We start from the raw sequence: 27446 nt of genomic DNA on the forward strand, positions 1-27446 counted from the left end.
TTGGACTAAAGGAGAAGCTTTGGTGAGTGCCATTCTACTGTTTTTTCATATTTTTGGGACTGTTTTGCAACTTTCGGAATTAGAGCACCACCCACTCCTATAAGGTTTGACACACAACCTAAATAATCCTGACAGTGCTATACCCTGAAGATTCATGCACATAGTAGTGCCACTCAGTATACATTCCTATTTTTGTACAAACAAACTTATATACAGGCGGTCCCCTACTTAAGAACACCCGACTTACAGACAACCCCTAGTTATAAACGGACCCCTGGATGTTGGTAATTTACTGTACTTTAGCCTTAGGCTACAATTAACAGCTGTAACAGTTATCAAAGGTGTATGCAATTACCGTAAGCTTTATTGTTGATCCTGGTTCTTATGACAATCCAACATTTTTAATATCCAATTGTCACAGAGACCAAAAAGAATTTGGCTGGGGTTACAATTATAAAATAAACAGTTTCAACTTACATACAAATTCAACTTAAGAGCAAACCTAGAAAGAACCTTGTACGTATCCCGGGGACTGCCTGTACTTACCTCAGTCCGGAGCTCTCGGCGCCCACACTGTGATGCAATAACACTCTCCTTCCACTGCATTGATAAATGTACAAAGTCACTAGCCATTTTATTGAGGAGCCACCAAAGTAGATAAATCAATTGACAAAGGCAAATTAAATGGAACGGAGGGCTCTAGGTGAGTTGATAAATTCTACCCTCTATCCTGTTTTAGATGTAGACTTTGCCTTTTTCATTATTGCTTTAAAATTCCTTCCTTTTTTGGTCGCTTTAGGATGCACTTTCAGGAGATGAAGGATTTATACTGAAGGCAAAGTTTTTATATTTACAAAGTTGATATAAAGAGTAGGTCTGCAATTTCAATTAGTGCTGGAGGTTAAGGGTTTTTTAGATGGCAGAACAAATATCATCATGTTTACCAGAAGAATGTCAATTGATAGAGGCGGACGTCTGGACAGAATATTGTGCCTCATTGATTTATTTAATAGAAAAGTCTTGAAAAACAGTCCTCATGCATTAGACCTATCTGCACTGCAATGACTATAAAACATGCTGGTTGCACTTTGGTTTATACTTGCTTGGTTTAAAAAATGGTAAAGAAAATTCCAGGACCAGTTTTTAATTATGAGCATGAAAATATAAGGTAATTAAATCTGAATTAATTCATTGTGATTCATTACTCAAAGAGTTAATGAGTTAGACAGTACACTGGCCAATATAGTAATGACAGAAATGATACACCTATATGATGCAATACATTTTTTTCATCCATGAAGACCATTTTCCTGCCAATTCATTCCAATGTTATCACATTTTCTATAAGGATTTGAATGGGTTGTTTAAAAGTTGGAGCAAAGCCACGGGCATGGAGAGTACTGATTATAGTATGGAGCATAAAATTCTGAAAATAGTTTATAGATAGAATTGAGATAATCTGGAAGATTAAGGGCCTGATCATATTATTACTGCTGATCAGTCTAGATACCACTCATTCGCTTTGTGACAATAAAAGACATGCATCACTTATTCCCATTCTTTTATTTGACCATTTTAAATGTGGGGCCTAGAGGATTCATTAATATTTTATAGATAAAAGTCATATGCAAATGAGCTGAGAAGAGCTGAAGAGAACCCGAGATGACATATTTTAACATCACTATTTGTATCTTATGACATTGATTGTCCACAACACCATATTTTGACCAATTGTGTTGCATTTGTACTTTGGACCTTCTGGACTTTTTTAATTTTGGTATCGGTCACATGTTGTCTATGTTATCTGACACAGACACTCGGCAGCAATTACTGATTTCTCAGGCAGGAGCTGCATAGTTAGAGTACACATTTGTCATCTAAAAATAGGTGTTTTGTTCAGAGACAATGGGGCAGATTTATCAAGTGTCTGAAAGTCAGAATATTTCCAGGTGCCCATGACAACCAATCACAGCTCCCCTTTAAAATATTCATTAGCACTGGTAAAATGAAAGCTGAGCTGTGATTGGTTGCCATGGGCAACTAGAAATATTCAAACTTTCAGACACTTGATAAATCTGCCCCATTGCCATGTCTACCTAAGAATGTTCTGTTTGTGTACAGTGGTACATTTTAAATGTTTTAAATAGTGTTTGTCTGTAATTTATTTAAATAAAGATTTTTGCATTATATTGTATTGTCGCTATTTCTATTTGCATTTGCATGTGTGTTGGCCTGTAGATCACGCTATATGTACTTTGAGAGCCTAAGATGAGTCAGGCTGAGAGGCTAGAAGGGGAGTGTCAATTCAGATACCCATATGTTGGACTCTATAGAACCTCAAAGTAGGCTTGTGGTTCTGGGAGCTAAAGCACTGGAAATTACAGAAAATGGCAGGAAATTTAAGCCTGATGGCCTGAAAGATGAGATTCTACTCTTTGATGTGATACAATTGCATAGTTGTAGCTGCTATAGAGTTGAGATATAGGTATCTGTAGGGACATTGTCCATCTGCCTCCATATCTGGGAATTAAGAACTCATGCATCATTATAATGCAGCAAGTTCCACCCAAGCAAAGTGATCAATCCATGGCATGGCACTCGTCACGGCCATGATCACAGACGGAATAAAGTGAAATGGGCCTTAGTATCACCAATATAATTATTAATTGCTACAATAGATATTAACCAAAGCGCATCACTGCCACCGATCCCTATATGTCTCACACAATTACAGCACATGAACATGGTACATAGCACAAGATTCAGCAACGTGGGGCACTAAAGACCTCAACCAGCCTTGTCAGAAAGTATTTGTTTTAGTATCAATTGTAATAGTTAAGAACATTAATGCCCTGGACTAAGGTGAAGGAACCTGTGACTTTAAACAGCTGGCTCTGGCTCTGTATTGCTGGCTCTGCATAGTATAACACAACAAAGACTTCTCCGAGATGAAAATCCACTTATCTAGGCATGGTTACTTGGTGACTGCAACTTGTAAGTATAAACTAGTTGAACTTGATGGAATAAGGTTTATATTTAACCTTCTACAGAGCTCAGTGTTGTACTTACAAGCTGCTCAGATGTCCTTTTGTGAATATTGAATTTCGCTGTACTTTAAATGAAAAAGTCTCTTTATCAGATTTCCTGAAACATGTAATTGTCCTTCTCTAATACTGTCTATATGTTCCCCTTCTATCACAGGGTGGCCTAAGTGCTCAAGCATTTGTTCAAGTCGACATAGAAGATATAAATGACAATGCGCCAGTTTTTGATCAAACCAGTTATGTCACAACTATTAGCAGTCATACGATACCAGGGACAGAGATACTTCATGTTGTGGCCACTGACAGAGATGATGGGAAATTTGGAGAAGTACTGTATGAGATAATACATGGAGACAAGACACCAATGTTTACCATTGACTCATCTTCAGGTAGGTGCTCACTATTTAAGGGCTGAGGAAGCAGGGCGAGGATGGGACAGTGTAACAGCCTGTAAAAACAAGTCACAGAGGCGCTAGGGCAGTGATGGCGAACCTTTTAACGGCCGAGTGCCCATACTGAACCCCTTTATTTATTGCGAAGTGCCAACCAAAAATTAAAGCTGTAACTTATTGCTTCCTGTTCAACGACTTCATATTTACCTCCTGAGGACATCAACACAGTTGAAAGATGGAAAATATTTATCATTTTAGCTTCTTTGCAGTGTCCCTCTGTACACAGAGAATTGTGGGGCCTGCAGGAGGTCCTCCAAAGATAATTCGGCCCTATCTACTCATTCTCCCTCTTCCTACAGTCCCAAGTAGCGAAGGAAGTATCAAAATATGACTGAAAGCAGCATCTTTTAAGTTGCTTGGAACTGGAGGAAAATTCTTTGATTCCTGTCTGGTGCGCTGGGTGATGGCCCGGGTGCCCACAGAAGGGCCTCTGAGTGCCGCCTCTGGCACCAGTGCCATAGGTTCGCCACCACTGGGCTAGGGTCTCCTCTCATGCTCAAAAACATAAGGTTGATTTTAGAAGGAAGGAGGTCTTATATAACAAATATAAGAAGATTACCTTAGTCACAGTGCCTGGGTCTATGAGTAAGCGGCCCTGGTTTATCATGATAAATTTTCATGGTAGATTTCCTTTAAGGCAAAATTATACATACATATTGGGTCAGATATATTATTCCTAATCAATTTCTGCACAATGGAATCTAAATTCCCCATACACATAACCATCTAATATGTATGGTGTTTCCCTTACTCTCTACCAAAGTCAGTGGGGATAAGGATTTTGGAGATTTGGAATTCAACTCCCCAGTTAATTTGCTACTGCGATAGGGGCCTTACTGCTGCATGCACATCAAATAAGCCAAAGATTTGTTTAAGGTAAATATCAGTAGAATGAATATTCATCTAATGTGAAATAATCTAAGTTTATAACACAGCAAGTTGGATAAATTGCACCAGAATTTTGTTAAAATTCTGGCACTTATTGTCGGGTATAAAAGTATGCAATAAATTTTAGTTTACATGAATCATTGAATTAACCCCACAATATCCTCCAGTCCTATCAATATCACTTGCAATTTACAGTATGCTTACATTGATATCAGGCTTGGGGGTACTTGTTCCTTTAATTCTTACACTTTTTTGTCTAATTTTCAGTACAGAGAATTGAAACTTAATAGACACCATTATTCTATGTGTCAGGATTATGGAATTCTGTTTTCTCAATAATTTTGAAACAATATTCTCCACCCTTATACAGGCTACAATATTGGAAAAAAGTCACCACAAATGTAATATAAGATGAAGTAGAGAAGTTGAGAACAGACAAAAGCCCACCCACTTTGTGGTGGTCCTGCTGGGTATAATAATAACCATCACAACATGTGGGTCATAGCTTATATTTGATGATCCTAGAGAACCAGTCCAGATGGCATTCATACATTCTTGTGCAAATTTCCTGGAGGAGACAGAAACTCTTCTTAAGAGTAATTCGTTTTTCTGACTGTTGAATACAAATGTGAGTTTACATTTCACGTTGTGATCAGGATCATAGCTAGGATTCTCCCATAGGGCATTTGTAATGGTTGCTAGGTAGAAAGCACTGGTAGACAGTCCTCGAAAAGTGATCATAACAGAATAAGATATTACATTTACTGTACATCTTTTTTACTCTAGTTTATGTCCATTGGTGCTGCCTTCTAATTCTGTCTTTCTTACCCATTATGTAAATGAGGCAAAAACTACAAATAAACACTACAGAATTATCAAGTGTCAGTCTATTACCAGGCCTTGTGGCCCATCTAAAAATTGTAATATTTTGTACTTTTTATCACCAGTGCTTTTCACCATACGAAACTTCAGTCAGTGTTGAAGTTGAGGCCCTGTACACCTGTATTAACAGCTACAGGACTGTGAAAATGCATTTTTATTCTAGGTTTTCAAGTGGTAGCAGTAGAAGGCTTTGGCTAGATATTACAGGAAACTGCTGAGGCTGTGGAGCAGTTTGAATGCAGAGATCACAGAACACAGCAGTTTGTGTCACTCATCCAAGTCCAGATACAATCCTGGAACATGAAAGCATTTGTCACAGTGGTGCTTCAACTAACAATGCACACAGGTATAATTTTACAGATCTAAAGGGCTGCTACCAGACACTGTCTGAAGCTTTGTATTGTCAAAACTCATGATAGACTCCCTTTAAATATAGATAGACAAATGAATATACATGGTGTCAGAGTAGAGTGCCTAGGAAACACCAGTAAAATCTTTTCATGGCGTGCACCACTATACAGCTAAATGCAAATTTTACCTGATATTCATTCACAAATTGTTAACACATAACACAGGACCCATAGCCTTTGCCTTGGCACTTTGTGTTTTACCGGGCCAAACCCTCGGTAACCGGAATTGAACTGACATGCCGAGTTCAGTTCCAGTTGCTGAGCATTGGAGCTAGATGTTCCAGCAGGCAAACAATGAGTTTGATGTGAGTTGATCGCATCAAATCCGCTCATGGGCAATAGGCGCTATAGTCCTAAGAGTCCTGTAAGTAACCTGCTGATAGGACTTGTGTTTAATTTAGGCCCTCTTAGCTCTGTCAGGAATGCCAGGAATATGAGATCACAAGCCCATAGAGTAGCAAGCCTCAGGTAGTAGAAAGATGCTTCAACGTGAATGGGCTCTGATTGCGAAGACCCAGGAAAGAAGGATATTGGATGGCTATACATTAAGTTATATGTCATCTCATTCATCCAATGTATCTACATCTAAAACTAAACTATAGATTTTTCTGGATAATCTACCCATATTATTATAGTGCTATTGAAATGCAGTATACTGAAGGATAGTGTATCTATATGATGTGCTGTGAGGGTTCTGCACAACTCATGCAGGGCATGATGGCCCACAAGTCCGAGCCTAGACAGTGATCGTGAAAAATCATCAAAAGAAAAGAAGAAGAAACCCCACAATTCTACAGTGGTTGCATCATTTAGTAATATGCTGTCTATAAGGGAGTGGCAAGAAATGGCACTGGACAGGGCACAATTTTCTAAGCCATTTTGCTTTGCTTTTTAACTGCTCCCTTCCCGCCATCATCACTTACTGGCATATGATAAATATCCAAAATATGAAGAGGTATAAGCTGTTACACCAGAGTGGGTACCGTCTGCTTCGCACAGTGCAGAACATGTAGCACATTGTGATAGATCATTTTAAAAGTAAAAGGATTTTATTGTGGAGGCAACAATAGAGAAGATGAATTACACCCTCCCTAAAATGTATCTGCTGTATGCTATCTCATGCTGTTCTTGTGAAGTTAATGGCATGCATAGTTGATTTAGGCGCCTGTTTTCGTTTCTGTAGTTGGAGTGCTCTGAAGTCAATGTGGTGCCTCCCGGCTCTTTCGGAAGGTCTGCTAACGGCCAGATTGCTGCAGTTGTGTGAGCGGAATAAAATTTCTAGAGTTACGATCGTCTGCCATGATAATTTCTTAGCTACGTGAATAAACTTTGAAACGCAAGCAGCAGCAATGAGATCTGCAGCATTGTTCACAGATGTGGATAGGAAAATCTACAACACATTTTTACAACATGATATGTATTACTGCAGATATGCGAGATGCGTGATGTATACTTTATCATCTGTTATATGAGACTTATAGTATATGTCTGCACATGTCAACTCGTTTCCACTGGTTCTGGAATTTCGGGAACTGGAACTTGTCTCTGGAAAAATGTAGATTTGTTTTTCACTGTTTCTAAGCTTTTCTTCAACTGTTGAATGTTCCCCTACTGAGCATTAGGGAACATATTAAATAATATGAAAAATTGAATTACTTGTATACAATTATAAATAGTTATTATGAAAATATGAGGAAAGTCACAATGAGGCAAAGGAAAACAAGCAAACAAAGACAAGGAAAACAATCAAAGTGCAATAGGCATTAGCAGACTTGGAAATGCCTTCAGTCGACATCTGTGCCACTGCACCTGGATTTCTGCAAAAGCATGCAAAGGTTTTCACAGGCTGTGAAGGAGATGGAGACAAACAGAGAACGTTCCTTACTAGTCTGTTACTAAGCAGACATATGTATGTATTTAGGTGTAGGCTTGTTCAGCGTTATTTAAAATTCCCTTGATATTCATATAAGGTAGAATCACTGTACTAAACTTCTGTTTAGGACCCTTTGTTATTGTGTCAAGTTTTGCCTTTGGTAGGATTTCTTTTGAAAGTTGGATATATGCACATTCATGCCTAAATGTGTGAACAGTAGTGTTTTTGAACTGGTCAAGTTAGGGTCCAGGAGGGCAACTTTTTAAGAAACTCCTGGTCTTCTCAGAAATTCTGCCGCAACCAGGACAGAACTACAATCCATGCTGCGAAGGACTCCAGAAAGTAGAATAGGATTTAATGGCGAATTTGGCAAATTGATAGGAATTGAATTTTGAGAGTTTTGATCATCTCTACTAATGACCTATTCATCACATTGGTTATTAGAGGTTGCACCCCACCCCCCAATTGCCTTTTATACACTCAGGTCAGAGCCAGAATAAGACTTTTCTATATGTAGTGTATTGGCTGCCTGTGAAAATGTTATCGACTTCTTGTACTCTACTGATAAACCAACCAGTCAACTGCTTTAGACATATCCTGTTAGTACAGACTAACCCAGTGTAATTGGCAGCTTAATTGGGCCACATTTATTATGTGTGTCAACTGAAACTTAAATGTAGTGGTGACAATGGTCCAGCAATAATTTGACACAACATACCGTAATTGCCGGAGCAGCATCATCGGATCTGTTGGGGAACAGAAAAGGAAATAAAGTATTTTGCATTCAAACAGCAATTACAACCCATTAAATTTGCTAAAACTTCTACTTGATAATATCAGTCATGTAAGAATATGTACATTTACCATGTGTAATAAGGGGAATTTTTCACTTTTTGGCAAAATAATATTTGGGATTCAGTACTCGTGATCCCCAAACCAGATGTTATTTGTATCTTAAAACTTTGTGATCTCTCATTTTCTTTTACTCTTTGTTTATCCCAGTGCAGCTATTTGATTATGTTTCTTAGCATTATATTGGCAATAAATATTATAGGAAAATATCTTAAAAGGGTTTTCCCACTAAATAAGTCAGGCCCTATCCACAGGATAGGGCCTAACTTGCTGATTGGTGGTGATCTCAGTGATGAAACCCATACAGATCATGAGAACGGGGGGGCTGATGGTGTCAGAGGTACCTTTGTCGGACCCCTGGTTGCTCCCCGAGATGAGCGGAGCAGATGGTCAGTTCAGCTCCATTTATCTCTGAATGGAGATTGCCGAGCAGCAAGGGCTTAACTTGTTTCGTGGAAAAGCCCCTTTATATTAGTGTTTATAAAAGAAGAAATGTGATTTTTCTTTTTTGTGAGAAGTTGCATATTCTTGGGGCCTACAACTACATTTCTATTTTTAGTTCCACACACACAATAAAAATACTGCATAAATTTTGATGGAGAACGCAGGATTTGGGTGGTTTATGCTGCCAGTGACCCATGGCATTTCCTTAAATCTCTAACAGCTTTTATTCTTTGCATTGCAAAATCCATGAATCACAGTGTCTGCAACATTATTCAACATGCAGTGGGTTAAAAACCTACGCAAGTCACTTCGGTTCTAGATTTCTTTTATTAAAGGGGCTCTACACGTTTTTTTTTAAATCATTAGAATCCCTAGCATAAGTGATCAATATCAATTGCTGGGTGGGGGGGGGAGGGGGGTTAAACATCTTGTACCCCCACCAATCAGCTGTTAGAATGAGAGCTGCCGTCTCTACACTTCTGTAGAATGAGGAGCTCATTCCCTAAAGAACTAAGCTACAAATAGGTCCCATGAAGAATGTGGGAACCCATTTGATTCTCATGATTTCATGCATGTTTCTTGAAATTTACCCATTATGGCCTATGTATAACTAGCACAATAATATTTAGTGGACTTTTTTCTAGAATGCACTGTGTACCCAGCTATAAATACTTTTTGGATTTACATGGTGCCATTTTTAACCAGTAACTTTTAATGAAATACTGACGTTTAATTTTATTACTTTTGTGATCTAAAACACACGGTTTATTTTCAGCTTTAATTACTTTCATATTGAGGTTCAAAAGGGAAGAAAATGCTAATTACAAGTGATAAATTGTTGTGTTGCATGACTCGTAGTACAGTTTCTACAAATATGCACAACTAGGAAGGAAGACACATTGCCATTGTGCTGGCTAACGTGTTTGAACATATAAAAAAAATGTGAAGAATACAAAATGGCAGCACAACAAAGACTGAAGGAGCTGAGAGTAAACTGGTGTGACAAGCCAGATGTGAGGGTTTTTATAGCTACGGATGAAAAAAACATAGTATGATTCTGAAAGCCTACAGCTTTTCTAAATATCTAAGTACATCAACACAGCCCCAATTCTCTGTATGCTACTCACATATATAACTACATACACAGTATAAATCAGGCCTCATGCACATGAACGGATGCTCGACCGGACGAGCATAAAGCCGGTGCAGAAGAGAGGTGGGGTGTGGGCTCCTCATACCTCATATCATCATAGAAAGACTAGCAGACGGTCCTGTAGTACAGCAAAATATAGTACATGTCAAGGTCACGGTGCAGTGAGACACGGTGTGCTAACAGCACCTGTATATGCCCACAAGATGTCCACTTAGATTTTGGTTCCAGAGGATTATCTCCAGTGATTTCAAATCCATTGGACTTTAACAGCTGATACGTACATTGTGAATGTGATATCTGCACTGGCTGAAGACTTGACCGCTGACGTGAATGTACAGTACTTGATATCATCACTATTGTTCTGTGGGGATCAGAACACATGGAGGACAGAGAGAACTGACATCCTCGGAAGAGTAAAGAAGATTTTACTTTGTTAAGTCACTCCACCACAACCCTTTTCAATAGAGTACTACAACACTTCTAAATGTGACTATGGTACACGTTCTTCTGTGAGGTGATCTGCATGTGATGATCTTCTGGTGTGATGTTTCTGTTAAGGGGAACGTCCACCTTCTAACTCACCAACAAGTATAAAAGAGCACTGCCTAGGACACTTTAGAAGCTTTCTAGACAAATACAGTATTTATTGTTTTCAAATTATCTGTCACTGTAAAATTACATTTTCTTCTCTATGCAAATTACTTCCTAGGTGGGCCAGGGACAGCATCATGTCTACTGGTGTACAGGGTTTCTTGTTTTTATATCTACGCTCTGTATTGGATTCTGATTTGTTTTGGGCGGCATCAAAAGAAGAAAACAGGTTGACCAGCTGGTATGACCTTGTCCTTGCTGCTTTGAGAAGCTAATTTGTGGAAGTTTTATAACAGTATATTCTCTAAAATCACTGATCACTGTGATACTGGAAGGTATGTCTGGAAAGCTGACATATAGCTATACGCAGTGTTGGGTTGGCTTGTTGGGAGTTTTTATCTCATTGTACTATTTTTGCCTGCTACGTCCTGGATTTTGTTAGAAGTTTTTGTACCTGATTTAACCAAGAGAAAGTCTTCAGAGTGAGCTTTTAGCAGCTGTGAGAATATCCAGTGTAAACGGTGACCTCTCCTTCGTATCACTATCCAGTGTTACTACCTGTGACATATACGTAATGGTTTCTGTTATTTCTATTTTCGCAGACCACAGTAATTTATCAAGGTAATACATAATTTATGATTTAAGGAAAGGTTAAACATGTACTTAAAATGAATTGTGGAAACAAGATACCACTTTATTCCCTTGTTACTGTATAAAAATATTAAGAGGCACTTGTTTTACTTAAGACAAAGTATTTCAATGAACTTCTCCCCAACATGTGATAGCAAATGCAATAGCTTAGGTATATTCGTGGGAATGGAAGAGCATGATAATTTTATGTGATGGTCTGATGGTTTGTGCAGAAACGTTACATCATGGGAAAGGTAAATAGTGCAATTGATAGAATAAACAGGATACACCACCAGGATGGATGTCTACTAGGAAATATGATTGTTATGGGAAACCTATTAAGTTTCAATTAAATTCCAGTTACATGTAGATGATCTTGTTTTAATCATTGCCTTCTGACATGAAACACATGGATATTTATATATGGAGATTTTATGACTTTAACATAATTAACCTCCACAAAGGGGTGCGCCTCCTCTAGTATTGCAGGTGTCTAACGTTACCTAATATTCACTGCATCAATTTGTGTTCAGTGTGTTTACTTGGATTTGGTTTTAGTGCTGTCCACAATTGTTTTGTAGGTCACAATTTCAATCTTTATACATGGAGGTATTTTACATATAAGAGAACAAAAAAAATTTTTCAGCATTTTGCCCTATTCTGACACCAATAACTTTTTTATACTTCAGTGTACTTGAAGCGTAGTTTGAGCTTTGTAAGATGTTCACTGCCAGGAATAACTGTTTTTATATTTTGAAAGTTCGGGACTTTTGGGATGCAGCAGTACCTAACATGTTTATAATGTCATAGATGCTGCCGAATCACAGGTCCTAGAGACTCATACAGCCTCCAGGCTGTCAAGGGAATGGATCGTAGCTCCCCAAAGAAGTCAGGGAGAACGACTACCTGACCCAACCAAGATGGCGCCCATGCACAGCTGGCATTTACCTGCCACGTTCGGTGCAAGCTCATGAACCATCTACATACATCCTTAATTGCATTTTGATGTACATTATGTCATAATGCATTAAGGGGTTAATTACAGAGAAGCCAGAAATGTATTACTCTAAATGTTTCACAATGCCATCTTTATTTGTGCTCGCCAAAAATATGTGACCTATATGTTGTGCACTACTTTATAATATGATTTAGACATTTTTCTGCCTTATTTTAAAAGGGTCTGCAGTGTCCAGACAGATAGGATGGCTTCCTGGAAAGTGGTCATGGCTTAGCACTTAATGTACAAGTGGCCCATGTAAGAACACCCAAACTTACAGTTGACTCCTAGTTGAGGAGAGACCGATGTGCCCTCTGTAATCTCTGGTGTCCTATACTCCAGGGTGCAGTGATCAACTGTATGGTGTCTGCAACAAAGTTTTATTGTTCATCCCCGTTCCCTTGTCAATCCAAAATGTTCAAAATCCAAGTTAAATTTACAAACCTACAGAACCTCTCATGTTCTGGGGACTGCCTGCACCAACCACAAGCAATCATTGTGAAAAATCTATATTTACATTGTCTAGTCTACTGTAAGTTTCAATTTTCAGTATTTTGTATTACATTTATTTGAATATAGAAATTGTGTATGTTTATTTTATTGCAGAATTCTTAGAGTAGTCAATTATCTAAATAAACCAGGAATATTGATAAAAATTTTACAAATATTCTAACACACTGGAAACCAGACTATTGTTCACTTGAAAAAATGTTGAATATTGCAAAATGTGATTTAAAACTGCTTCCACATATAGTACACAATTATACAAAATTGGGTGTACTGGAATCACAGATGCTAAGTAAGGGTGATGTTAAAAGTAAATTTCCCACTTGTGAATTGTTTTAGAGTGTTTGGAATAGGGTTAAAGGGGTATTCCCACAAAGATAAGATGCTTAAATATACTCAGGATAACAAAATAATCATGGTTGGGCAGGGAAGATTCTTCTCATGAATAGCTTCTCTCTGCCTCCAGCCCCTTCCCCCTTCATTAGAAGACCAGCTCATACACAGGCACTTCCTGCCGGCAAGCAGCAGTGTGCAGAGTTTACTCTACAAGCTACAGGAAAGATAAGGTCCTTATCCAGGAGGGGAACTCTGTGTTTTTTATACCTCAGATGTAACAGAACTGACAGTGTTTGTTATAGATCAGATGTAGCAGAACTCAGTGTTTGATATAGCTCAGATGTAGCAGAGCTGACAGTGTTTGTTATAGCTAGGATGTACCGGAGCTGAAGTGTGTAATTGTGTGTTATATACATCTGCGAGACACTGAGGGATATTAGGTTGGGTGGCACTACTCTATCATCATATTTGCGTCAAGTAATCCAAATTCAAACATCAAATCTGACATCGAAGGCAAAATGGTGCTCTGGTTCCCTTAATGTGAATAGGTCCCAATGATGCATATAGAAAAACAGTGGAATCGGCACTCACCAGTATTTCTCCTTCTCAATGCTGTTTTATTGGTGCATACTTACAAAGAACATTTCATAAGTGAAGTTGATCGAGGTAAGGGGGTGAGGGAGGACGTGCATAGACTCACAAAACACATCAAACACATGACAGCTGTTTCACGCTCCCTGCTCTTCATCTGACCTGTTTGCGATCAACTTCACTTATGAAATGTTCTTTGTAAGTATGCACCAATAAAACAGCATTGAGAAGGAGAAATACTGGTGAGTGCTGATTCCACTGTTTTTCTACACTCACCGGCCACTTTATTAGGTACACCTGTCCAACTGCTCGTTAACACTTAATTTCTAATCAGCCAATCACATGGCGGCAACTCAGTGCATTTAGGCATGTAGACATGGTCAAGACAATCTCCTGCAGTTCAAACCGAGCATCAGTATGGGGAAGAAAGGTGATTTGAGTGCCTTTGAACGTGGCATGGTTGTTGGTGCCAGAAACTGCTGATCTACTGGGATTTTCACGCACAACCATCTCTAGGGTTTACAGAGAATGGTCCGAAAAAGAAAAAACATCCAATGAGCGGCAGTTCTGTGGGCGGAAATGCCCTGTTGATACCAGAGGTCAGAGGAGGATGGGCAGACTGGTTTGAGCTGATATGAAGACAAAAGTGACTCAAATCGCCACCCGTTACAACCAAGGTAGGCAGAAGAGCACCTCTGAATGCACAGTACGTCGAACTTTGAGGCAGATTGGCTACAGCAGAAGAAGACCACACCGGGTGCCACTCCTTTCAGCTAAGAACAGGAAACAATTTGCACAAGCTCATCGAAATTGGACAGTAGAAGATTGGAAAAACGTTGCCTGGTCTGATGAGTCTCGATTTCTGCTGCGACATTCGGATGGTAGGGTCAGAATTTGGCATCAACAACATAAAAGCATGGATCCATCCTGCCTTAAATCAACAGTTCAGGCTAGTGGTGGTGGTGTCATGGTGTGGGGAATATTTTCTTGGCACTCTTTGGGCCCCTTGGTACCAATTGAGCATCATTGCAACGCCACAGCCTACCTGAGTATTGTTGCTGACCATGTCCATCCCTTTATGACCACAATGTACCCAACATCTGATGGCTACTTTCAGCAGGATAATGCGCCATGTCATAAAGCTGGAATCATCTCAGACTGAACATGACAATGAGTACACTGTACTCAAATGGCCTCCACAGTCACCAGATCTCAATCCAATAGAGCATCTTTGGGATGTGGTGGAACGGGAGATTCACATCATGGATGTGCAGCCGACAAATCTGCGGCAACTGTGTGATGCCATCATGTCAATATGGACCAAAATCTCTGAGGAATGCTTCCAGCACCTTGTTGAATTTATGCCACGAAGAATTGAGGCAGTTCTGAAGGCAAAAGGGGGTCCAACCCGTTACTAGCATGGTGTACCTAATAAAGTGGCCGGTGAGTGTATATGTTATATACATCTCATGGATCTCATCATTTATGATCTATTTCATCTTTCTTTTTCGGTGTATCAGATACTAGTGAATGTTCAGAAGCTAAATTATAGATAAACCTGTACCCTGATAATCTAAGCACATCAGCACAGATGAATCATGAAGTGTCTGTATTGAGAGTCTCCACTCACACTTTGGAATTTTACACTGACCATCACTGAGTGATAGCAATAAAACAGCAATAAAACTGAGTAAAATTGTAATGTAAGGGGGTTTCAAATTATCTTTATTGTGTAAACATCTCTAGGAGATTCAAACTTAAGAACATTGGGATATAACACAACTTTGGGGAGTTGGAAAATGGTCAATGGGGCTGGTGGATAAATTTGTTGTATGGTGTTCTAAGGGTTTTTCTTTGGATGAAACCGAAATTAGAAAATAATGGGATTATGTAGTATGAAGAACTGAAAACTGAATACAGACTTCAAGACTGGTTTTATTACATTCAAATCAAATATGCATATATGAAGGCCTAAGAGTCTGAAAATTTTAGGGAAACAAGACATCCACTGTTTACATTGAAAGCCAACAATGTAGAAGTGAAAGGCGTCATGTCCAGATGTCCACAGATGCAGTATCATCACACAGATATAATAAAGAAGAATACAGGCACAGGGAATCTGTATTACTTAATTAAATCAGAAAGTTTAAGATTATCACCTACTAAATTAATTTCTGAATAATCGAAAGATTGATTATTATACTCTTTAAGGATTCACAGACCCAAATATCTGACCTTGAAATTATCACATTTCGGCAATTTTTATGCAGTATTGCACACTCTCCATGATCTCCAGTGTTATTCGCTCGGTTATCTCGAGAACATTCAATAACAGTTGGTTTGTTCATTGTGTTCTTGTCTTTGAGGTCCTAAAAAAGTTTGAAACAAACACATTGGTTACTTTTGTTAATGGCATCCTATAACAGGATTGCTTGGCACGGCATGACACGTTTAAATATTTGAGTTATATATAAACCTTTGTGGTGGATATGTTTTGTAGCTAAACTTAACTCAAAACTTGAGTGCTTGATCCTGCTTGTTTTTCCATTAGGCAAAAATATGATGTATTTAATATGAACCATGTGAAGACGTTAGATGATAGCTACATGACTTTGGTTTCAGTTCAATAAGCTGAAAAACATGCTGTTTTCTATTATTTCATCAAAGGTACAAATAAGCTTCTGACCCTGGGCATGTTTATGTATTTGCTTCGAAAACCACCCAACTGTTTTCTCATTGTCACAAATATTACATGTCACGTCTAGAAGGGAAAAAAAACGGGCTTGTTTACCTGCCTAAATTAACTTTTTATTGCGGAGTGATTGGGAAGGTGAATTACGGAATAAAACACAAACAACACATAGCACTTAGGAACATCAAAACACTACTTTCTGCATCCGTGCTTAACATAATCTATGGAATGCTGATTGTCAATTAGCAAAAAGTTTCAGCATCCATGTGCACGTCTGATTAAAAAGCATGACAATTATACCGCTTAATTAACACAGGTAGGAAAAAACAGCAACATTGCAATAATAACTAGTGAGCTGCGGCTGCTTACTAAAAACGCTTTAATTAGAAGATCAAGATGTTTGTTCAGTTCATTTTATCCCTATTCTGAATTCCTATTACTTCTAATATTTTACTGTGACAGAAAGTTATACATGCAATACATCTTTTTTTTTGCTAAAACATAAAACAGATGTTTGTTTGCTTTGTAAAATTGCAGATTTTTTTTTTAACGTTTCTATTTTAGGACTTTTGGAACATCTCAGCCTATACATGTATTTACTTGTAAAATTGAAGGTAGAAGAATGTTCCCTTATGTGCCCCATATTTTATACTTTCTTTAAATAACACAATTAAACATTGTACAAAAAACAAACAATCATATTCAGAACTTATAAACATGAGGGCAATTTGTATCCAAAATAAGTTTTAGGCTATAAGTTTCCATTTCTTTTATACACTTTGAAAGCTTGGAGTAAGCAGTCTGACAAGACCCAACATTGCATGGTTCCCACTGAAAGTCATTGGGGGAATTTATCTTGTGCTGGCATATAGTGCTCCAGCATATGAAGTGAATCCTGCCTCCTGCACCCCCTGGATATTTCTAGGGGCTCTGGCTTGCTACATGCAGCCTTGTGCTTGAGGAAGGAGGGATGATGAGTGCTACTATCTATTGATAGCGCAGCAGCTTGGTCACGTTACGATGGGACACCATGTGCTCACCTCACTGATCGGGTGATGCAACCACATATGTTCATCTGCATGAGGCCTTAGACTGTATAGTTCTAGTTTATAACAACTAAAATTTTATTTTAAAAAATTATTAAAGCCAAAGCACCAGTTTTTTTTCTGACTTTGCACATACTTTTTAATGCAGACTACTTGCACATGTATTTATTAAGTGTCTGCGACACATTTGTTTCTCAGCTGCACTATGCTCCACGCTAAAATTCTGCACTGAAAGGGGCGTTCCTGTGCACAGTCGCACCTTTCACCACAGTTATCATGCAGTGTCTGACAGAATTGCGTTGCACGCCCTGTGTTAAAGGAGCACCAAAAAAAGTTGGTGCCCTCTGTCGGGGCAGTGCAGGGGGCACCAGATTCATGAAAAATATGCGCTACAGTTCCTGAATCTGGCGCCCTCTGCACACTATGCATGCAAACTACACCTAGTGCAATTTGCACTGTTTTTGATAGATGTGGGCCACAAATTTAAATAATTCCCAATAGCTGATTTATAAATTCGGTATCAGTTTAGAACTGTTGTATATTTTTTCACCTTCTATTTTCTGGCCTAGTTTGTGACATAATAATACACTGACTTTGGTATGCTGGTACATTTTCGGAACAAGTGTCCAGACCTACGTCAAGTTCACTTTTCTATCAAACTTCAACACTGTTTTGAAAAAGTAGCAAAAGTCTGTAAGAAAACCTAAGGGGGAATTTATCACTGTAAATATGTCAGTGTTTAGTCTCACAATTTTAAGGCTACTTATGCAAATGTGGCTGCAAATTCACTCAAGTCGCCTGCTGGAAAATACTTTGGTATCATTTGTGCAAAAATTTTCACCGAAAACTTTCAAATCCACTGCAGACAAAAAAGCTCCTCCAAAATGTGGGACTTTTATCATTAGTCAGGTATGGTGCACCACTTTCTTTCTAGCTTTTCTTATTCTCAGATTTATCATTTTGTGTTTGCCATTTTGATACATCTTGCATATGTGTCCCCAAGGTCTGCAGTGATTGCGACTTTTTGACTTTTTTGAAAAGCCACAAATTTTTTTGCTACCTACACTAATGCCTTTCCTACACCTGGTGGGGATTTGGCAAAATAAAGATAAATAAGACGCAAACTAGGTTTCCCAGCAGGTGGTGAACTCCTTGGTTTGCATAAAAATGTGCAAAAAGGTTCAAAAAACAAGGGACAAACCTTCATCCAACAAACATAAATCCCATTGGGTAAAATAATACATGGTGTTATTTGCTGCTTATTCTACCTCTTTTTATTTTTGACAGTTTGTGCCCCCCAAAGTGTTATTACAGTTGGAAGCTTGATATTTCATCAGGATGTTCTTTATTCAACATTTGAGCTTATTTTTTTTCTCTTTTTTTTGCTAATTTGTAAAAGCTCATTTATTTTGACCTTCAGAAAGGTTACATTCTGCTGAAAATAGTATTAGAAATCTGCTGTATATGGCAGGTTAAATATCTAATCCTGTTCTGTTTATCTCCAATTTAAAGATTTTCATATAATTTGGCTCCTAGATTTTAAGGTTATTTTGGGTGACAAACTGCTCGCCCTACTTGGCCATCTGCCTCTTGTCTGAATGAATTCTGGCTACTTAGTAACCTTAGCACCCAGGCAACATGTTCTATTCAGAAGCTATGGTGTCACTTTATTATAGCATTGCATTTATTTTTCAAGTAAATGATGTAAGTGCATCTTGTAGCAATTGTATTTCATTTGACCCGGCAGAAGACGACTTATAAATCACCGTTAAGTGAATTTACACTTGTTTTAGAAACATATTTTACAGTTCCATTTGCAAGACTCGACATATTGGATCCAGGCCCACAGGAGAGATAGCTAAAAGGTTAATTGGACAATTACTGCACCTTACTTAGTCATCTTCAGGCTTGTCCTGATACTTCAGATTCATGTTGTGCCATTTTTAGACCTAAGTTAGATTTCCTAAAATATGTTCTTAAAAGTAGAGGAAACATTTTAACTGTAAATATTTTATTTAGGAAACATTTGTGATATTTGTGATATTATATATAGGTCAACAATATATGGTCAGCTGGGTAATACTTAGACAACAGTTATGATGGCAAACATGAGGGCACAAAAGGAGGGGATTTATCTTTAAGCAGGCTTCATGCACCAGTTTTTAGACTGCCTTATGTACACTACCGCTCAAAAGTTTGGGATCACTTACAAATTTCCTTATTTTGAAAGAAATGCACATTTTCTTTCAATGAAGCAAACATTAAATGAGTCATAAATACACTGTTTACATTGTTAATGTAGTTAATGACTATTATAGCTGTCAACATCTGTTTTTTTAATGCAACATTTACAAAGGTGTATATAGGCCCATTTCCAACAACGACCACACTAGTGGTTTAATGGTACATTGTGTAAGAAGGATAATGGATGCTTAGAAAACCCTTGAAAACCCTTTTTCAAGTATGTTAGCACAGATAAAAACCAGTTGGCTGATTAGAGAAACTATAAGACTGATCTTACTTTGAGCTGGTTGAGAATCTGGAGTATCACATTTGTTTATGACGCCATCTGGTGGAGGTAATGTGATGGCCTGGGGTTGCTTTGGTGCTGATGAAGTGGGAATTTTGTACAATGTCAAAGGGATTTTGAATAAGGAAGGCTATCACTCCATTTTGAAACGTCATGCCATACCTCGTGGACATTGCTTGATTGAAGCCCATTTCATCCTACAACAGGACAATGATCCAAAGCACAGCTGCAAATTATGCATAAAATATTTAGGGAAGGAGTAAGAGCTGGTATCTATCTGTAATGGAAAGACCAGCCCAGTCACCAGATCTCAGCCCCATTGAACTGTTGTGGGAGCAGCTTGGCCATATGGTATGCAAAAAGTGCCCATCAAGCCAATCCAATTTGTGGGAGAGGCTTCTAGAGCATGGGGTGAAATTGCTCCAGATTACCTGTCCCTGGCACTCAACATCTTATATTTCAGTTAGCCATTAAAAGGTATCACAATCTTAAGGTTACTTTATTTGACTGATCAAAAGCAACAGGAATATCTGCAACTGGCTAACACGGTACAAAATAGTTTTTTCTTGCACTCACTGATCTATCAGGAAGCTTCAGCTGGCCTGGTGTAGAATAGTGTCATAGTCTGTGCCTGAACAGCCCAAAGAACGGCGCGGCCCAACTGGGGTAGAGGGGAAAAAAGTCTCAATTCCTGAGCTCTGCATCAGGAATTGCTACTAAACCACAGCTTGTATGTCTGTTTTCAGGTGTACATAAATGTGCCCCTTTTGGGCAAAAGTCTCTGCAAAAATTTTTACTACAACAGGATTCACTTGTTAAATCTTGAGAAAGTTGTCTAAAATGAGACATTTTTATGCCAGAAAACTGACTACAATGATAAATCCCAACCAATCACTAAATAGAACCACCTACTGGACTCCTTAACCAAAACATGAGCTGATATTGAAATGTAAAAAATACAAACTACATTGAAACTTTTTTAATAAAACTACTATTTCTTCTCTAGAGCTCCTTCCATATTACAGAAAGCTGTCTGTATATTGGATTGAATTTTTAATGTGACAAGATACCCTTTGCTGTATTAGCAATGCTGATATGGACAGGGGACGTTATAATTTGATTTCCTTCAGGCAAGATCATTTCTGTGTAATATTTCATGTAATTGAGTGTAATTTTTTCCATCTTTAGGTGTTATCTACTTGATTGCTGCTCTCAATCATTTGGAAGATTTGCAAGTGACCTTCTCTGTATGTGCACGAGATAAAGGTGGCTTCACTTCTGCAGTCAATGCATCTGTAACAGTTAACATCCAAAAGACAACGGTGGCTCCACCAATCTTTGAGAAACCTCGATACACATTTGTAATTTCGGAGGATGTTCCAAATGGCAGCACCGTTGGTATTGTCAAGGCGAGAGAACCTATGAGTAAGTACTCATGTGTTATTTGTTGAAAAAATCTATTTATGGCCAAATTTAACTTCGCTATACAGTATATTCATGCTAAAGCCAGAATAAAGGTGTCCAAAGACAATAAAACACCAGCAAATATCTATGGACTAACATCCAAACAATGAAGAGTCGCCTACACTAGAACAAAATAGCATCATAGCCAATTTGGTCAATTCTGTGTTAATTATATACCAAACTGTAAAAAGTTTGTTGTCATTTACCAATTAAAAAAGTTTCGGCCATTTAAACACCCAACTGAAAAAAACATCAAAAAGTGTTGCATTATTCAGACCTTTTTAGGCTGGAGTATTGGGTTCAATAAAGTGACTTTGGTCTATAGGTTCCCTTTCATGAATACCCTTCTGTGTATAGGTTATCCTGCAGATAGTGTACTGTGCTGTATGGATCTAGGACCAAGGGTTCTTTATAATCTGTAACTATTGATACACATAGACTGGCGTGGTATTTTGTCATTTGCCAATTGAATTGTTTATTGAATATTACATTTTTACAAATAAAGTTGAATATATATTCCTATCTTGCCTCACAATTATCCAAACACTTCCAGCCTTGGAATAGGCAAAATTCTTCGAACAAATGCACTGCTCTGTACATTGTATAGTGGCCATAAATGGGACTTCAGTTTAGTCCTATTGAGTGGAATCCATCCCATTTACAGCCATTAAACAATATGTGGAGCTTCTTCAATTGATCATAAAAGTGCCGTCATATTGAATATTTTTGTAGTTAAAATCATTTTAATCAGTTATTTTAATCAAAATTAATAGAATGAATATAATAGATTGTTTTCTTGATTCGATGTCCAGTGTGCCTGGCTGTGACTCCTGGGCTCACACGTGCTGTTTCTGGCCTGCTTTGCCAAATGCAGACATATTTGATTTTGTTGAATTATGTCCATTCCTCAAATTCCAATTTAGTTAAATGTTACCTGTCAACAACCAAGTTTTCTATAAGTTACTGTGCTGAGAAAGTCTTTCTTACATTGGATCGGTTAAATCTGCAGATGTGAGCCTTACTGTGACGTGATTCACAAAAATATTAGTATTAAGATTGTGACCTTAATTGGAATGAATAGTCATCTTTTCTTTCCAATACACAGTCTGGTTTATAAATCATGAGCTGTCACTGTAAGTAGTTGTCCAGTTGTGGATTGTATTAACTGCAGGTGCACATCACAAATCATCCATCACTCAGGTGCAATAACTAGGAAAACAGATCTACAGCACTATACACAGGGAAATGTAGATAGCAGAGTTATATAGATAGCTAGATATCTACAGAACTATACACAGGGAAATGTAGATAGCAGAATTAGATAGATAGCTAGATTTCTATAGAACTATACACAGGGAAATGTAGATAGCAGAGTTATATAGATAGCTAGATATCTACAGAACTATACATAGGGAAATGTAGATAGCAGAGTTAGATAGTTAGCTAGATATCTATAGAACTATACATAGGGAAATGTAGATAGCAGAGATGGATAGATACCAGGAAAGAAAAATATCAAGCTCTCCAGTTGTGGATTATATTACTACAGGTGCACATCACAAATCCTACTTAGGTGTATGGAAGGACAATAACAACAACATAAGAGAAACCTATAGATATTTGAACAGAAAATGTAAAGGGATACTGATAGGTAGAAAGGATAAATGGAAAGGAAGGAAGTGAGGAAAGAAACAGTAGCCAAGTGGATAGATGGCTATATAATAGAGAGATGATATGGTCTTGACCTTCCAGTATAGATAATAATCAAAAAACGAAGGCTGCCCTCCAAAATAAGTGGAAAAAATATAGTGGGTACTTTATTAACCCAGGTAAAACATTGCACTTAATTAATAAAGTACACTTTATGGGGCACATTGATCATAGCCTGGCACTAAGTGCACCAGCGTATGATGCTTTCCCCCTGACACACTGTAATGGCAGGACACAAACAAGTGAGCCCTGACACTGAGACCCCCAATCTGTCCCTACCTACTTATTGGCTCCCCCCTAAACGGAGGCCAATATGTGTGCGACGTTCCCTCCCTGGGTAAGGTGTGAACACGTAACTATACAGACAAACAAACACAATAAGGCAAGGTATACAATCCGATTCAGCAACAGTGGGGAATAACAATAACCAAATCATAATCCAAATAGAGTAATCAATAAACAGGCAAGAATTCAGAAACCAGAAATCAGAGAATAAAAGAGAAGCTAGTAACACAGCAAGATAGCAGTTTGACCAGCCAGGAGTCAAAGCAACATTGGACACTTATAGGGAATTCAGCCCTGCCACAGGTGGAATGAGCAACAATTACAGATCCAAAGTGTTAACTCTTGGGCCGTGGTCACACGTACCGCTAGACGTCCGTTCATAACGCGACGCTAGCGCACAGGGGGAGGTCCTCGGCCCGAACACACATGCGTTTCCAGAGAAAAGCATGCGATCAGCTTAACAATCGCATGCGTTTCCCTGGAAACGCATGTGCGTTCGGGCCGAGGACCTCCCCCTGTGCGCTAGCGTCGCGTTATGACGGACGCCTAGCGGTACGTGTGACCGCGGCCTTGCAAGACAGAATCAGTGAGGGGAGTGGCAGATATCAGGTCTGACAGCCATAGAACCTAATTCAGACTGCAGAATGACGAAAAGCTCTGTGTCTCCAAATAGATAGATAGATAGATAGATAGATAGATAGAAAGAATTTTTATTGATCCTTAAAGAGGACGTTTTTATCATTTCAGCAAACATATAAAAACAACAGATAAAATACAAAAGACATAACAATTAGAGATGAGCGAGCACTAAAATGCTCGGGTACCCGTTATTCGAGACGAACATTTCCCGATGCTCGAGTGCTCGTCTCAAATAACGAGCCCCATTGAAGTCAATGGGAGACTCGAGCATTTTTCAAGGGGACCAAGGCTCTGCACAGGGAAGCTTGGCCAAACACCTGGGAACCTCAGAAAAGGATGGAAACACCACGGAAATGGACAGGAAACAGCAGGGGCAGCATGCATGGATGCCTCTGAGGCTGCTTAATCGCACCATTATGCCAAAATTATGGGCAACAGCATGGCCATGACAGAGTGACAGAATGAAGCTAGATAGCATCTAAAACATCCAATAATTGACCCTGACACTATAGGGGACTTCATGCAGAGGCAGCGGCAGCAGCGGCAGGCTAGAGAGTGGCATGGCGACATACCCTAAATGGACTCAGGCTTCAAACCAATGGGTGGCAGAGAGGAACCAAAGGAGGTGAGCAAGAAGCGCTCAAATAATATCGGTACATGATAAAAGTTTGCCAGTATATTTTGTGGATTACACAGCAGGGTGGCGACAAAGTTAACATGGAAGCCATGAAAACAACCCAAAATTCTGCCTGACACAGCTCGTTTGATAAGGGGACCATGTATGGAGGCAGTGAACTAGTAGTAGATTAAAGGTGCTGCAGTTAAAACTATGTTAGTTGTATCTTGGCATGGAGCTGGCGCGCCGCTGCCAGGCGAGCTTTCGCCAATCCAAGCCCCTGTCTCTAGGCTACTCCCCAAACAGCACTTCTAAGAACCTTTTGTATAAGTTCAAGTGTAATAGCGTTCTTATAAGTTTAGGATATGGCGGGTGAGGGGAATGGAAACAGATGCGCAAGAAGCGCTGAAATAATATTGGTAAATGATAAAAGTTTGCCAGTATATTTTGTGGATTACACAGCAGGGTGGCGACAAAGTTAACAAGTTTGTTGTGGAAGCCATGAAAACAACCCAAAATTCTGCCTGACAAAGCTCGTTTGATAAGGGGACCATGTATGGAGGCAGTGAACTAGTAGTAGATTAAAGGTGCTGCAGTTAAAACTATGTTAGTTGGATCTTGGCATGGAGCTGGCGCTCCGCTGCCAGGCGAGCTTTCGCCAATCCAAGCCCGTGTCTCTAGGCTACTCCCCAAGCAGCACTTCTAAGAACCTTTTGTATAAGATCAAGTGTAGTAGCGTTCTTAAAAGTTTAGGATATGGCGGGTGAGGGGAATGTAAACAGAAGCGCAAGAAGCGCTGAAATAATATTGGTAAATGATAAAAGTTTGCCAGTATATTTTGTGGATAACACAGCTGGGTGGCGACAAAGTTAACAACTTTGATGTGGAATCCATGAAAACAACCCAAATTTCTGCCTGACACACCTCGTTTGATAAAGGGACGATGTATGGAGGCAGCTATATGGACGACTTTTGGAGGTAGCAATGGAGACAACGTGTGGAGGCTGCTATGGAGACAATTTAATTTGGATAGTGCCTGTATGTGGCAGTCCAAAAAAGTTTTCAAACCAGAGGAGCAGGTAGGTGGCCCTCCAGAAAAATGGAATAGATTGAGTGCCTGTATGTGGCAGTCCAAAAAAGTTTTCAAACCAGAGGAGCAGGTAGGTGGACCTCCAGAAAAATGGAATAGATTGAGTGCCTGTATGTGGCAGTCCAAAAAAGTTTTCAAACCAGAGGAGCAGGTAGGTGGCCCTCCAGAAAAATGGAATAGATTGAGTGCCTGTATGTGGCAGTCCAAAAAAGTTTTCAAACCAGAGGAGCAGGTAGGTGGCCCTCCAGAAAAATGGAATAGATTGAGTGCCTGTATGTGGCAGTCCAAAAAAGTTTTCAAACCAGAGGAGCAGGTAGGTGGCCCTCCAGAAAAATGGAATAGATTGAGTGCCTGTATGTGGCAGTCCCAAAAAGTTTTCAAACCAGAGGAGCAGGTAGGTGGCCCTCCAGAAAAATGGAATAGATTGAGTGCCTGTATGTGGCAGTCCAAAAAAGTTTTCAAACCAGAGGAGCAGGTAGGTGGCCCTCCAGAAAAATGGAATGGATTGAGTGCCTGTATGTGGCACTCCCAAAAATTGTTTAAAACAGAGGACCGGGTCGGTGGCCCTCCAGAAAAATTAAATGCATAAAGTACTATAGCTAGAGCCAGTGGGCCCTGTCAAAAAATAGCCAGTTTCCTCTGCTTTACTGTACAAAGAGGAGGAGAAGGAGGAAAATGAGGAGGAGGAGGAGTGGATATATTATTCAGGTTGAGCTTCCTTCACCTGGTGGAGATTGGAAATTATGAGAAATCCAGGCTTTATTCATCTTAATAAACGTCAGCCTGTCAGCACTGTCAGTCGACAGGCGTGTACGCTTATCGGTGATGATGCCACCAGCTGCACTGAAAACCCGCTCGGACAAGACGCTAGCGGCAGGGCAGGCAAGAACCTCCAAGGCGTACAGTGCCAGTTCGTGCCACATGTCCAGCTTTGAAACCCAGTAGTTGTAGGGAGCTGTGTGATCATTTAGGACGATGGTATGGTCAGCTACGTACTCCCTCACCATCTTTCTGTAAAGATCAGCCCTACTCTGCCGAGACTGGGGACAGGTGACAGTGTCTTGCTGGGGTGACATAAAGCTGGCAAAAGCCTTGTAAAGCGTACCCTTGCCAGTGCTGGACAAGCTGCCTGCTCGCCTACTCTCCCTCGCTACTTGTCCCGCAGAACTACGCACTCTGCCGCTAGCGCTGTCAGAAGGGAAATACTGTTTCAGCTTGTGCACCAGGGCCTGCTGGTATTCATGCATTCTCACACTCCTTTCCTCTCCAGGGATGAGAGTGGAAAGATTTTGCTTGTACCGTGGGTCCAGGAGAGTGAACACCCAGTAATCGGTGCTGGAATAAATTCTTTGAACGCGAGGGTCACGGGATAGGCAGCCTAGCATGAAATCTGCCATATGCGCCAGAGTACCAACGCGTAAGAATTCACTCCCCTCACTGGCCTGACTGTCCATTTCCTCCTCCTCCAACTCCTCCAACTCCTCTTCTTCTGCCCATACACGCTGAACAGTGAAGGACTCAACAATGGTCCCCTCTTGTGTCTCGCCAACATTCTCCTCCTCTTCCTCCTCATCCTCCTCCACCTCCACCTCCTCCGATATGCGCTGAGAAACAGACCTAAGGGTGCTTTGGCTATCAACAAGGGAATCTTCTTCCCCCGTCTCTTGTGACGAGCGCAAAGCTTCCGACTTCATGCTGATCAGAGATTTTTTCAACAGGCCAAG

At 39.5% G+C, this 27446-nt stretch overlaps 1 protein-coding gene across 1 annotated transcript in view; it reads left to right on the forward strand.

The window, feature by feature from the left end:
- DCHS2 (dachsous cadherin-related 2) overlaps positions 1-27446 on the forward strand; it is a 200599-nt gene that overhangs the window by 113095 nt on the left and 60058 nt on the right. Inside the window, exons 3-4 of the mRNA XM_072121000.1 lie at positions 3202-3433; positions 21107-21343. Of these exons, the coding sequence (XP_071977101.1) occupies positions 3202-3433; positions 21107-21343 (469 nt within the window). The remainder of the gene's footprint in view (positions 1-3201; positions 3434-21106; positions 21344-27446) is intronic.

Source organism: Engystomops pustulosus, chromosome 1 (assembly GCF_040894005.1).
Source record: "Engystomops pustulosus chromosome 1, aEngPut4.maternal, whole genome shotgun sequence".
Taxonomy (NCBI): Eukaryota; Metazoa; Chordata; class Amphibia; order Anura; family Leptodactylidae; genus Engystomops; species Engystomops pustulosus.